Here is a 13,272-nt window from a genome sequence, read left to right on the forward strand (position 1 = left end):
ACAGTGCATCTCCAGAACGTTTTCATCTTCCCAAACTGAAACTTCGCACTGTCTTCTGATGTTTTTTACCCAACATTTTATTATATGCATTTTCTTATGTTGCAACTTGCTCCTTTTTTTTTTTTTTTTTTTAATAACTTTCATTTCTGGTGGCTGTGAGATATTCTATCTAGATAACGTTTGTGAATCTGCCTATTGTTGGACATTTATGTGATTTCCACTTTTCCTTTTTGGAAATGACAAACACCTTTGTGTATACAGCATTTTCCATATTTTGGCTTATTTCCTTAGAGTAGTCAGTAGATCAAAGAATATGATCATTTTAGTCATTTTAAAATACATGTTGACTAACTTTTTCTAAAAGTTATACCAAATTTATATTTCTTCTGTGGATTGATTGATATATTCATTTATTCTATTTTCTGTGAAATAAACGGAGATCTAGTAAGTTCTAAATACTTGCCAAATACCTTGTGGAGACAAATATACTCAAAGGATTTCAATCCACTCTGGCCAGCATTAGTTATTATGGCCAGCATTTGTGACAACTAAGGACAAAAGGACTGATTTACTTATCTAAAAGTTTTATTTTATTCCTTTGGCTTCTGTTCAGAAGTCATTCTTGCTAGTTTGCTGATTCCTTTTCAGGAATTTTCTTGCCTGTTTCCCCTTACCCACTTTTCACTCATAGAAGTGCTGATGACCAAATTACTCAATCCCTAATCTTGTTTCCTCAATTGTCAAATGGGAGTAATAATTGTAGCAATGTCAAAGAATTGTTGTCTGAACTCAGTGAGACACTGCATTCTTAAGTCAGAGCCTAGCACGTTCTAAGTGCTCTGTAAACATTGCCTGTTATTGTTATTAATAACAGGATAGGTAAAGTGAAATCAATCTTCCGCCAGTTGACCCAAGGAATAAGCAAGGTAAAATGTGTGTGGACTCTCCCCAACACCATATGTCAATTTTTCAAACAAGCATTTTGTGTGCTTAAACAAATCTACCAAGTCATGAACTTCCTTCAGCTTTCTTTCAAGAAAGTATTAGTATATGGATGCTGGGTTTTTGTTTGTTTTTCATGAGGTATATTCCTGTTAAATTTTACGAAGTTCTGCTTACTCCTTCAAAAAGAAAATATATGACCTTCAGTATTTTATTACTTAGGATTTAGGAATGTCCCTCAATCAAAGAAATAGTAACAGTGATATGCGAACAATTCTAAGTTAGTGAGTTGAAAAAAAATTATACCCTGTACCCTAAGGAAAAATGAATTTTACTGGGCTGAATTGAATTGACAAGCGTTGGGCTAGTCAGTGTGCTAATGAGCCAGCCAGAAGACTCCAAATTCTGTTTAATCAAGCTTGTACTCTTAGCAAAATTTTTTATAAGTCTTTTTCTTCCTGATTTTATACATATATATGTGTATATATATATACACATATATATATTTCTGTTTCTATCATAAACTTAGACATTAATAGCATATATTTAATTTGTATAGAGGAGGGATATATTGCTTGGTAAATAAATTATATGAATGTTAAATTAGATTTCACATTGTCTTGTTTACAAAGGCTGAAGATATGAGTACCTGACAGATGTCAATCAATAGATTGTTGTTCTAGGAATTGTATATATGACAGTAAAATTCTCAACAAAAATATCTATTCAATTGTGACATTTATTTTATTTGAAAATTTTACAAAAATGAATCTAGTGCACAACTAAATAGTCTTCTCACAGAAGCAAGTAAATGTGGCATATGGTGAAACCACTTCAAGCTGCTGAAGAACTAGCAAACTGTAAAATACTTTACTGTCATAATAGAACATCATTTTCCTCCGGATGAAATCGCTGGTTGCCATTTTCATTGTCAACGGAAAGTCCTTTTGTTAAATACTTCTGTCTTAAGTACCCATTAGATATTAAAAACAAAGCAAAACACCTTTTCTACTCCAGCAGACCTACGGGAAAAGAAAACATACTAAGCCTTGATGCAGTTCTTAGGGTCTTCCTGAGGGAAGAAACGGAAAGAGGCCGGAAGGTTTCAGAACAACAAGCAAAAAGTCCGCGAAGCAGAGAGTAAATCCAAATATTGGGCAAATGACAAGTAAACCAGAAAGGAGACACGCCAGCGGCTCACACTGGAAAGTTACCGAACGTTTATTTTGGTTCAAGTTTTATTTTTATATCGTAAGGAGTAATAAGTTTTCTGTAGGGGTGGGGTGTCTTAGCCCTCATCACAGGAATAAGGAACAGTGAGTTTTCCATGCAGGTGGGTGTTTCCTTAGGGCGCTTCTACACTCGCGCTTCTTCCTACCGGCATCCGCTCCGGCGGGACCTCCGCCCAGGGACCCAAGCCCAGGGCGCCTCGGATCCGGCGTTGGGGCTTTCTCCGCGCCCGTCCTCTGCGGTCCCGCTACACGGCTCACCAAACACTCGCATCTCAGACTCCCATTTCTGCAACAGGACAGCCAGCGGCGCGGGTCCCCTTTCCCGCCCGCTCCCTCGAGCGGCGGCGGGCGGCGAACAAAGGCGGCGAGAGGCGCGGGGCGCGCGGCCGCGGCTGGCGCGCGTCTCTCCGGCAGGAGGCGGCGGCGCCGCGCCCGAGCCTGCATTCCTCAGAAGCTCCCGGAGCCCGCGGGGCGACGTCACCCCCGGCTCCGCCCCCGTCCCTCCCCGAGCAAAGTAACTCTTGACTAACAGGAGCAGCCTCCGCTGAGCATGGAGAGCTGCCGCCGCAGCCGGCCGGCGACGCGGGCGACGCTTGCGCCCCTGAGGTAGTTTGGGGACCGCGAAGAAGGAAAAAGTGCCGGCGGGCGGCGGCGGACTTCCCGCCCTCATCCCGCGAGGCCCGGCCGGCACCTCGGTAGTGGATTTCGCGGCGATTCTCCGGGCAGCTCTTTGCAAAGCTGCTTGAAACTTCTCCCAAAGTCGACATGGATACGGCGGCGGCGGCGCTGCCTGTTTTTGTGGCGCTCTTGCTTCTCTCCCCTCGGTCTCCCCTGGGGTCGGCCCAAGGCCAGTTCTCCGCAGGTGAGTGGCCCGGAAGGTGGGCGTGGGAGCGGGAAGGGTTTCTGAATGCCGGACGAATGCCCCCGGCCCGGGGCTCGCGGGGGCTGAAGCCGTCTCTTCGCCGGGGCCGGGAGGGGGGGTAGTGGGGGTGGGCAAGGATTCGGGGGAAGCTTTGGCGGCCCGGACGGGGGCACCGGGCAGAGGGAGCGATGTCCCCAGAGTTTGTGGTAGGTGGGACGCGGGGCACCGGGCTGGGCGCCACTTGGCGCAGGTAACTTTCATCCCCGCGACCCATTGTTCCTCTCGGAGGCTCGCTCGGGGCCAAGGCTGGCAGAGCTGTCCGGGAGTGTGGGGAGACATTGCTTTTCTTGGGAAACTGGTAGCCTCCGCGTCCAGCGCACGCTGCACCACGCCGGGGAAGAGAGAAGGAAAAAGTAGTTAACGACTCTGGGGACCGGCTACTCTTTTGCTCCTGGTGTGGGCTTGTTGCTGTCTGCCTCCAGAGCGTTTAAGGAAAAAAAAAAAAAAAAAAAAAAAAGGATACCCCCCCCCCCCACCCCCCAAGCCATTGTCAGAAATGTGGAGACTGGAAGGGACTGACCTCCGCGCGCTTTGCCAGGTGCTTTTTGTCCCGGGAATAACCTCCCTTGACTATTGTCTAACTACTTCCCCGTCCCTCCCCCAGTCCCTTTCTCCTCCCCCAGCGTTGGCGGCTCCTGGTTTTGCCCTGTGGGTTAGGGCGCTGCGTGGAGTACGTTCCGTGTGTGTGCTGGCGGAGCCTGTAAGATATTTTGAAATATGGTTCTGAGGACCCACACCGAGCCGTCCTGGGCAGCGAGGTCTGGGTGCCGGACTGGGGAAGCCGGACCCTGGCTGTGGCAACCACTCCTCCAGCGGAGGCACGGCGAAGCTGGCGCGGTGATCCCCGGAGCCCGCCTCGATGCTGGGGGCTGCGACAATCGGCTGAGCCCAAAGGGAGGGATGTGGTGTGGTCTTGCAGTTGGCTCTTTGGGTTCTTGGTAAAGCCACTCAGAGAAGTCCGTGGAACCCCGTCTCTCCCAGTCCCGTCCTCTACGCTTCCAGTTTTGTTCTTTTCTGTTAGTTGCTTCTTTCGTTCTCTCCTCTGGGGGCTCTGAAGTTTCACCTGGTGGATGCTGGGGAGCGGGCTCCCGGGCGCTTGTCTGCCGCTCACCGGTCCTGACAACTTTTCTGGCCAGTTCACCCAACTCAGCTTGGCTGGCAAGCGCATTGGCTGCCCTGGGTCTTGGTGCAGATGGAGACACATTGGTGGCCGAGGGGTGACGGAGAAGACCCGGCAAGTGACAGCCGCGCTCTTGGCTGAGGCCGCAGAATGGGGAGAACGAACTTACTTTGCGCTTGTCAGATTCTCTCCGTGTTGTGGCTGCCCTGCTTCCTGGAAATAAACTCAGATTGTTGTGATCCGGAGTAATGTTTATTTCCCTTACACCCCCCCCCCCCCACCTCTCCCGGAGAACGCTGTAAAAGGAGTTAGACCACAGATTCAGGTGGCAGTCTGTGTTGTGCACTAAGGCATATTATGAAATGCAGCATGTAGAGGAAAAGCTGTGTATATTGGTGATGTATGCAGACGGCAGATCTATGCAGTGAATGATCCGATGGCTTAATTTAATTCTTTCTGGAGTAAGCATTACTGCTGAATGCATCTCTGACATATAATGCTGGTTGGTATTGGAACCATGCTTGATGGAAGTCATTATATGCAGGCAAGTTAGACTGGGTATTGATTTCTGCACAGTGTTTGTCACTGCATTGAGAGCCTACGCTTCAAAAGGCATGTAGTTTGTTAATTGAAAGTTTGGATTCTACCAGTTGCATGATTAGATTTACATGTATTCCAGAGTTGCAACTACTAATGTATCAACTGCTGATGGATACATTTTCAGCAGTAAAGAAACTTTTGTATTTCTCCTTTTAAATGTTATTGACCTTTTAGTAAATACTAAACTCCTTCCAACAGAATGTACAGATGAGCTTTTTTGAACCCTGGAGTTTAGGTATCTCTAGTGAACAATTGTGTTCTTAGATACCCAGTTCTAAGTAATTTTACCAAATATGCCTGGCTTTGCTTTAGTAACAAAGCAAAACATTTGACTTTATGTTACGTTTAAGTAAGAGAAAGTGCAGTCCTAATAAATGCACTTCTTGTAGGACTGTATCTCAAAAAATTTGCCATTCAGGATTTACATATATGCCCAGAAATGAATGCTTTTTATTCCTCCTATTTAAAGTCAGATTGTGAATCTGCTTTTCATCATGAATTAAAAGTTTGTCTTGTAAACATTTTTGTGTTCTGCTTATCCATTTGATATTCTACTGTCATCAGATTTTATGACAGTCAGATTTGTTGTAAATACATAGATTCAGAGATTGAAGGTGTATACTTTCTTGCTGTTTTTTACTCTTAGATTCTACTTCAATGAACCGTTATTTCTTTTGAGAAATTTGAATAAAAAGCTTTAAAAGTCTAAAACAAATATATATTCAGAATTTTTAAATATCCTATTAAGTAGGTCTTTTAAACCACATCCATTAAGGCCAATTATTACTTTTAGATATTATCATGTGGTTTCTAATGAAGTACACTTCAAACGCAAATTTTGAAATATTGATTGTTGGATATGTCATTTACTCATCCATTGTGCTTTCTTTAAACCACAAATTTAATAATATTTTTATCAGTGTGACTTTTTCCTTAGCTTTTGGAATGAAAGTGTAAAAATGCTACATGTTGCATGGTGAGCCTCTTTAAAACCAGAACAGCCTGTAAATACCAATTTATGTTATTTTATCCCAATCTTTCACTTAAAATGATACAATGTCATATCTGGGGAAACTGAGGCATAGAAGCACAAAGATGCACTGATATTCATGGGATTATGTAGCTGTTATCTCTTCATATTATAATGTAAGACAGTATTCTGTCCTGGGACTCAGAATCCTGACAAAACCAGTCACACAGAAGTTACTTGGAAACTCAGCTTTCTCATCTGTAAAATGGAGATAATAATATCTGACCTTTCTACCTGGTTTTTATGAGGGTGGTATGAAATAATTTATGTGAACTGGCACTATAAGTTGTAAAGTATTATGCAGCTCTCTGGGTTGTAGGCGTCATACATTAAGGTAACTAAGTGCCTTGGCTTTAGTCTCCTTTGCTTGTTCCCACACTTGCCTAGTAAGGATGGGCTGTTTAGGAGTGTGTGTGTGTGTGTGTGTATGTTTCCTCTGCCAGTCATTCATTTTAATCATTATTAAACATAAATATCCTATTGGCCAGAATATGATTTTATCAGTATAGTGAGAGAAATTATTCTTTTATTTTTTTTTGGCTTATCTCATGTAAATTGTTATTTGAGCTAATCTGTGGAAAAGTCATTATTAACATTCCTAGTGTTCTAGCAATAGAAAAAAAATATTTTTAGTCATTTGTTTAGCTGTTTGTTCAACTGTTGGTTGTTCAGATTTTCATCAGAGTATGGAGAAAAAATATGCAGCATTTTAGATGCAGTCTTATCAATGACCTAGAGAGGGACTATTGTGTCTCTAGTATGATGTGAGCCTGGAAATGCAGCTCAGAATCCTCCTCACTTGATCTGGTTCCTGGCATGTCATACTGTAAGTGTGCCCTCAGACTTGATCCCTTCTGACCTTGCAGCTCATCTAAACAATGCCCCTTTCCTGGTGTCTGACTCCGTGATGTCTCTGTATGTGAAGTTAATTCCTCTCATACTTACTACCTACTAGGAAAATATATCAGAAACAGCTTGTTTCAAGGTTTGCTTGCTGATTTTCTGGCTTTGATTGACCAGAATTGCTCAGTTCCTCAGTTCATTAAAACTATAAATTCCAACAGTAGTAATGATATATAAGTGGACATTTCCAGGACTGCTTTTTCTCTCATTATTTTCCATATATCTGACTGGGCTGATTTTCCTGGATTGCAAGATGTCGTTTTGTGTCTGGCCTACCCAGACGGGAAGAGGCAGGTCTGGCTGCTATGTGGGCTTGGCATGTGTGCTGCTGACAGCTCTTCTCTTTGTATTCATAAATGCGAATTTGAAAAATAAATCAACCCCTCTGCGGCTTTGCCCCTCTCCCACACTCCTTCCCACTCTTTTTTAGCAACAACAAAGCCCGCATGCACATACACATCATAGTCTTTTTGTTCCCGCTAAACATCTTTTGGTGCCGGACATGTTCTTAAAAACTGGAACTATGATTCAACCACTACCCAGAGCGAATGCCAGTTTTCCCATCAAATCTCATATTTCTACCTGTGATGGTTTACTATACATTTTTATGGCCTTTAAAAAGCATTTAATTCGTGTGTTATGGTCCTATATAGAGAACCTGTGTTGTTGCCTACCAATACTTTTGAAGTGCCATGATCTAGGTCCGCTCAAGGTGTATTAAAAACAGTGTAAGTCATGCTAAATATGGATGTACTTCTCAGAGGCATGGAAAATGCTGTCCTCATCTGCCCTGTGCTATTCCCATTTCCTCTACTTGCTCTTCATGGAGGGCAGGAAGAGGATTGCTGCACAACTGGGAGCAGGAAACATCAAGAGAGTTTACAGATTGTTCTTAAAGACAAAACAAAGAACACCAGGATTCTGTGTGTGTGTGTGTGCGCGCGCGCCTGTGTGGGCGTGCGTTTGATCTTTTATTTACTTTTCTAAAGAAGGAAAAAAGCACCTTATTTTTGATTTGTTTATTGGAGTCAGCCTTTGCCTTCATCCAAACACATTCATTTCTTATTCTGTAGATGTAAAAATTTCCCTCTGTGTATTCCTCTCAGACTTTATCCTTTGATCATATGTATTTGTTTTGTGTTCCTTTATCAAATGGTGTTTCTCTTTCCCTAAAAAGGTTATAATTGCTTTTGAACATGACTTATTTTTTCACCAAAACTCATGCTGTTTGTCACAGGTTACTGAACAATGATATCTTCCCAGTTCATGATGTCTTAAACTAGTATTTGATGACAAAGTCAGTCAGTCTGTCCATCAGGCTAATTTTAATTTTAATTGAAGCCAGAAATAAAGTTGTAAATTCATGAAATGATATTTTAATGTCTCAGAGTGTTTGTGCCTAGGTATCTCTGAATGGAAGAGAGACTTTCTTCTTTGAGGGTGGGGACAGGACAAATTTGAGGACCACATTGCCTGTTATTTTGAGAATCGTGAGATAAGCATACAACTATACTTTGGAAAATGGAAAAAATGGAAAAAAAAAACATGTTTGAATCTTTGATGATCAGTGAGAACTCTGGAGGTAGATTGTAAACTTTAGGTTGTGTTTTTATGAGCAGTGCTCGTAAAGAAACTTCATTCCACACGCAAGTTTTTCTTAGTTCCACGAAGATTCTGTTGAGAGAGGATTATTTTCCTGAAGTATACTTAGGGGAATTCTTTTGTATTTAATATTTTAGTAATAAAAACTGAACGTACGTAATTCAAATTAGTTTTGTGAGGTTTTGCAGAATGTTGAGGTTCTGGGAAAACAGTGGCCGGGGTAGAAGATCGTATCGATCCTGTCGTGGAACGTTGCCATTTCACCACTCTACTCTGCTTGGAGTTTTTTGGCATTCTCATCTGTGTGTTGATAATCCATAAAAATTACAAGTGGCTTATTTTGTCACTTACAATTGTTTTAGGAGCAAATTAAGTAGTCTTGAATGAAATAATCCATGTTTCCACTTTATATGATTGTAGAGCTCTGTTAATAAAAATGATGAGCAGGGCAGTGCTGGCAGAATTTTTCTACAGGTTAGTCATTCTAAGAATTATCTTCTTAAGAGGAATGCAGATAGAAATAAGGCCCAATAAAAGAGTGTCTGGATGAATTATAATTTGCATTTATTTTTCTGGGAAAGCTGAAAAATAAAAGAATGTATTTTGTAGATACACACACACACACATCTTAATAGTGATAGAACTTCATTGTCCAGAGGTTCAGATGAGAAGGAAGCTAAGGACACCTACAGATGGAATCGAACTCCTGTACTCATATTTTGGAAAGAGTATTGAAAACAGATAATTACTTTGCCTATTTCATCGATGAAAAAACTGAAGTGGAAAAACAAACTATATAGTTTATAATATATTGTACTTATACTTTTAATGAGAAAATAATAAACCTTCCTCTGGATTGGTATCTATTTATATATACTTACTAGTGCAGCTTGCTCCTTACCAGCTGCTTGCCAAAGGCCGATTCTCCAAACCCTATCCAGAGCAGCAGCTGACCAGCTACAGAAGTTCCCCTAATCCTTGTTGGGTGGTGGGCTGACCTAGCAGCTGCTTCCTATGGCCACAACTCCTCGATGTGATTCGCCTTAGGTCATTCAACAAATTCAAGAGTAGAGAGGAAGCCTTTCTTGTACCCTCACAGCCCACCTCGGGATTGGTGGCTGACTGCCTCATGGTCAGTGGATTCATTAATTCCAAGTGCCCTAGAATTTTGCTGCTTGAATTGTGGTCCATGCACCAGCAACGTCAGTCTTGGGAACTTGTGATGATCTTGTGGTCACTTATTAGAGCTCTTCTCAGAGCTATTGACTCAGAATCTGCACTTTATTTATTTATTTTTTTAAAGATTTTATTTATTTATTTGACAGAGAGAGATCACAGTAGACAAAGAGGCAGGCAGAGAGAGAGAGAGAGGGAAGCAGGCTCCCTGCTGAGCAGAGAGCCTGATGCGGGACTCGATCCCAGGACCCTGAGATCATGACCCGACCCGAAGGCAGCGGCTTAACCCACTGAGCCACCCAGGCGCCCCAGAATCTGCATTTTAATAAAATCCCCAGGTGATTTGCTTGAACAGGTAATTTTGTGAAACACTGCTCTAGGACAAAGAAAGCTCAGTTTGAAAAGATTTGTCACATGCACTTTACTGTATAATTTTAAGAGTATTGTGAAGGGATTAATTACAATATGAAACAAATTTCCCTGGAATCATATTTCTGATCAGTATTTTCTTAATTATAATTTAATGCCCTAGACATATCAAAACAACAGAAATACTCACTTTTTTTAAAAAAAAAGAATACTCAGATGATTTTGGAAGAAGTAGTTTCATAGGAGAATAAAAATAAGGCTAAATGGTTTTGACTGTGAACGTGTTGTGTGAGGAATATTTAAAGGTAAAGATATTATCAAGGAACTAAACATAATATAGGCCAATAATTTTTATTTAGCATATTGATATGTTGATACAGGAAATGATATTCCCTCTGTAGTAATAGTAGAAGCAATTTCTTGTTTTATATTTCTCTTTTTCTTTTAAGAGTAATATAAGGATCTTTGTAATGAGGAGCTCATTTATGGGACAGTCAAATTTAATGAATAGGAGTTAGGTAGAATGCATTAAATATCACTGGTGTTCTTTTTACTATCTTTTGTGCTCATACTTAAGAACCGATTCTTGTCAGTTTTCTCAAGAGAAAAATTATGATGTAATAGACAGTGTACAGTATTCATGTCAAAACACAGTTTTACTCGCATTTTATAGCTTGCTTTAGCATTCTTTTAGAAAATGAATTTTCCCAGAAGACCTAATTGCCTTCTTATTAATGAGGCTGTAAGTGTGTTTTGTTATCCATTTACTATTCTAAACGTGTCTACTTTGGCTGGCTGTTTTAACAGTGAAGTCTCTGATTAAATCACGACTGCTATATTTGTTTTTGCCATTCACTAGCGATTCAGAATATACTGGCATAATGACATGGTTATGGCAGAGACTATTGAAAAATGAGAAATATAAATTAATGTTAACCCGTAATGGTTGTAGTATGCTATCAGGAGCAGGAGTTTGGGGCAAGTCACAGCAGAATTCTCTGCACATTTGACAGGAAATGAAAGTCTCTTAACCTGTGTTTGAAATACAAACTATATAGTTGCTAGATTCATAAATAAGCTACAAATCAATGATCTCCCCATTTACTTATTCTAGACACTGGCATTTAAGGAAGAAGTTTAGCCATAGATAGATAAGTGCTTGAATGGAGCTTAGTGATGGAGAAAAACCCAGAAAGGTACTTCCATACATCTTAAAGAGCTTTAGAGTCTGAAGAATCTGACTTGTTACATTTTCAATTTTACTACAAATCCTAGAGCTTTCTCTTTGTACTACTTCTGCTTTTATTCTTGTCAGCAGTAATTAGGTTCATTTATTCTCTCACATGTTGGAGAAGAGCAGTTGGAAAACAACAATAGGGACTACCATGTGTTGAGTGCCGATGACCTGCCAGGCCTCATGGTCAGTGTTTCACCTGAATTTACATCCTTGTGAGAATCCTTGAAGATTGGAATCTTTCCACTTTACAGACTGAGGACTCCAGAGGTTAAGTAATAACTTGCCTCAGGTGACAATGTGAGGAACTACTGGAACCAAAATTCATTATCAAATATATACACATATTGGGGTGCCTGGGTGGCTCACTGGGTTAAGCCGCTGCCTTCGGCTCAGGTCATGATCTCAGGGTCCTGGGATCGAGTCCCGCATCGGGCTCTCTGCTCGGCAGGGAGCCTGCTTCCCTCTCTCTCTCTCTCTGCCTGCCTATCCATCTACTTGTGATTTCTCTCTGTCAAATAAATAAATAAAATCTTTAATATATATATATATATATATATATATATATATATACACACACACACACATATGTAGCAGTTAGGGTTTTTTTTTGTTTTGTTTTGTTTTGTTTGTTTTTTTTTGGTTGCAGGCATTTTTGGGGCAGGAAATACAACTCAGACTGTTTACAACAAAAGAGGAATTTATTTTCTCTCCTAACTAATGATTCAGGTATAGCTTGACTTGGAGTTCACATAATTCTACTGGGGTATGACCTCTTTCTGCCCACTCAGCTTCCCTGTGGGGCATTCCAGGAGGTTCATTCTCAGACTCCATATCTAGCATGGTAGCTTTGTCAGCTTCCATACCACGAGATTCTTGGTTCAAGTCTGGTATGAAAATGTATACTTTATGTAGTGATTGCACCTGCAAAGGCCCAGTGAATCAGAGGCTCCCACTGAGGGGAAGTAAGTGCCCTTATTGGCTTAGTTCACAGGATTCTGGGTTCAGCTCTAGATCCTCACTGTGGTCATATGGACTGTTGGGGGCACTGTGGATCAAACCATCAGTTATCAACAGATAAACAGGGATGGGTTCTGGAAATACCACCAAACTACAGTGTGGTTGCTCAAGATGGAGTTAAATGAGGCATAAGAAGTAAAAGCAAAGAAAGTGGGGGTGCATCTTTTGAGGGGAAGAGAGTATATGGTGAGGAAAAGACAGTTGCATCAGATGGTTCCCAGCTCTGGATCCCTAAGTAGTAATGTTAAGAAGACATGGTGGCCTAAGCTGTAGTCTCTAAGGGGAAGAAGGTGGGGGAGGTAGAAACGAAAGAGGTACTTTGCACCTGGCAGTCTTGTGTGCCTTGCAGATCAGCAGTTCATAATTTTCAAAGTTTTCTTTTTTGTTTATCTTCTAAGCCGTGCTTTAAAGTATGAATTTTATTGTTTTCATTATTTTATTTTCTTTGCCTCAGTATTGAATAAATCAACATTAAAAATACACAGAATTTTAAGTGCTGAAAAGGACTTTAGACATTAATGCCCTTTCATTTGATATCACTTGTCCAAAGTCCTACAGCTTGGAAGAACTTAGCTTAAATTCAAATTGTTGTTTTAGGATTTATTTATTTATTTTAGAGAGAAAGAGAGAGCGAGTGCAGTGGGGAGGGCCAGGGTGAGAGGGAGAGAGAGAGAGAATATCGAGCAGACTCCATACTGAGTGCAGAGTCAGTGCATACTGACATGGGGCTTGATCTCAAGACCCTCAGGGGGTGACCTGAACTGAAATCAAGAATTGGATGCTTAACCAACTGAGCCACCCAGGCGCTCCTCAGATTCAACATTTTTATTTGTAGGTCACCATTGTCGCCAACATATACATTGTTTTGCTTAATGGTTATTTATATAGGTGGTTAATTATTTAGAATTTTCTTTAATTATTTTGGTTTGTATTTTAAAGTTCTAAAACAAAGTTTCCAAAAGCAAAGCAGACCTAATGATTGGCTTTAATTAAAATTGTAGTCCAAATATGAGGTGATAATAATTAATATGTCTGTGAATAAAATAGACCATTTTAGATAACTGCTTGGTTTTCAGTTATCGTATATATCCTACATATGTACATGAATAGGTATTTGCATGC

General features: G+C 41.0%; 1 protein-coding gene across 7 annotated transcripts in view; it reads left to right on the plus strand.

The window, feature by feature from the left end:
• Positions 1-2,682: 2,682 nt before the first annotated feature.
• Positions 2,683-13,272, plus strand: part of PTPRK (protein tyrosine phosphatase receptor type K) — a 563,647-nt gene continuing 553,057 nt past the window's right edge. For 6 of the 7 annotated variants that reach the window (XM_004740175.3, XM_004740177.3, XM_013063581.2 and 3 more), the window contains exon 1: positions 2,684-3,036. In XM_004740175.3, the coding sequence (XP_004740232.1) occupies positions 2,940-3,036 (97 nt within the window). In that variant the 5' untranslated portion in view covers positions 2,684-2,939. Of the gene's footprint in view, positions 3,037-13,272 lie in introns of all 7 variants that reach the window. The other variant, XM_013063592.2, reaches the window with a different exon arrangement.

This window comes from Mustela putorius, unplaced genomic scaffold (genome assembly GCF_011764305.1).
Source record: "Mustela putorius furo isolate JIRA1106 unplaced genomic scaffold, ASM1176430v1.1 tig00003863_pilon_pilon_pilon, whole genome shotgun sequence".
Lineage (NCBI taxonomy): Eukaryota > Metazoa > Chordata > Mammalia > Carnivora > Mustelidae > Mustela > Mustela putorius.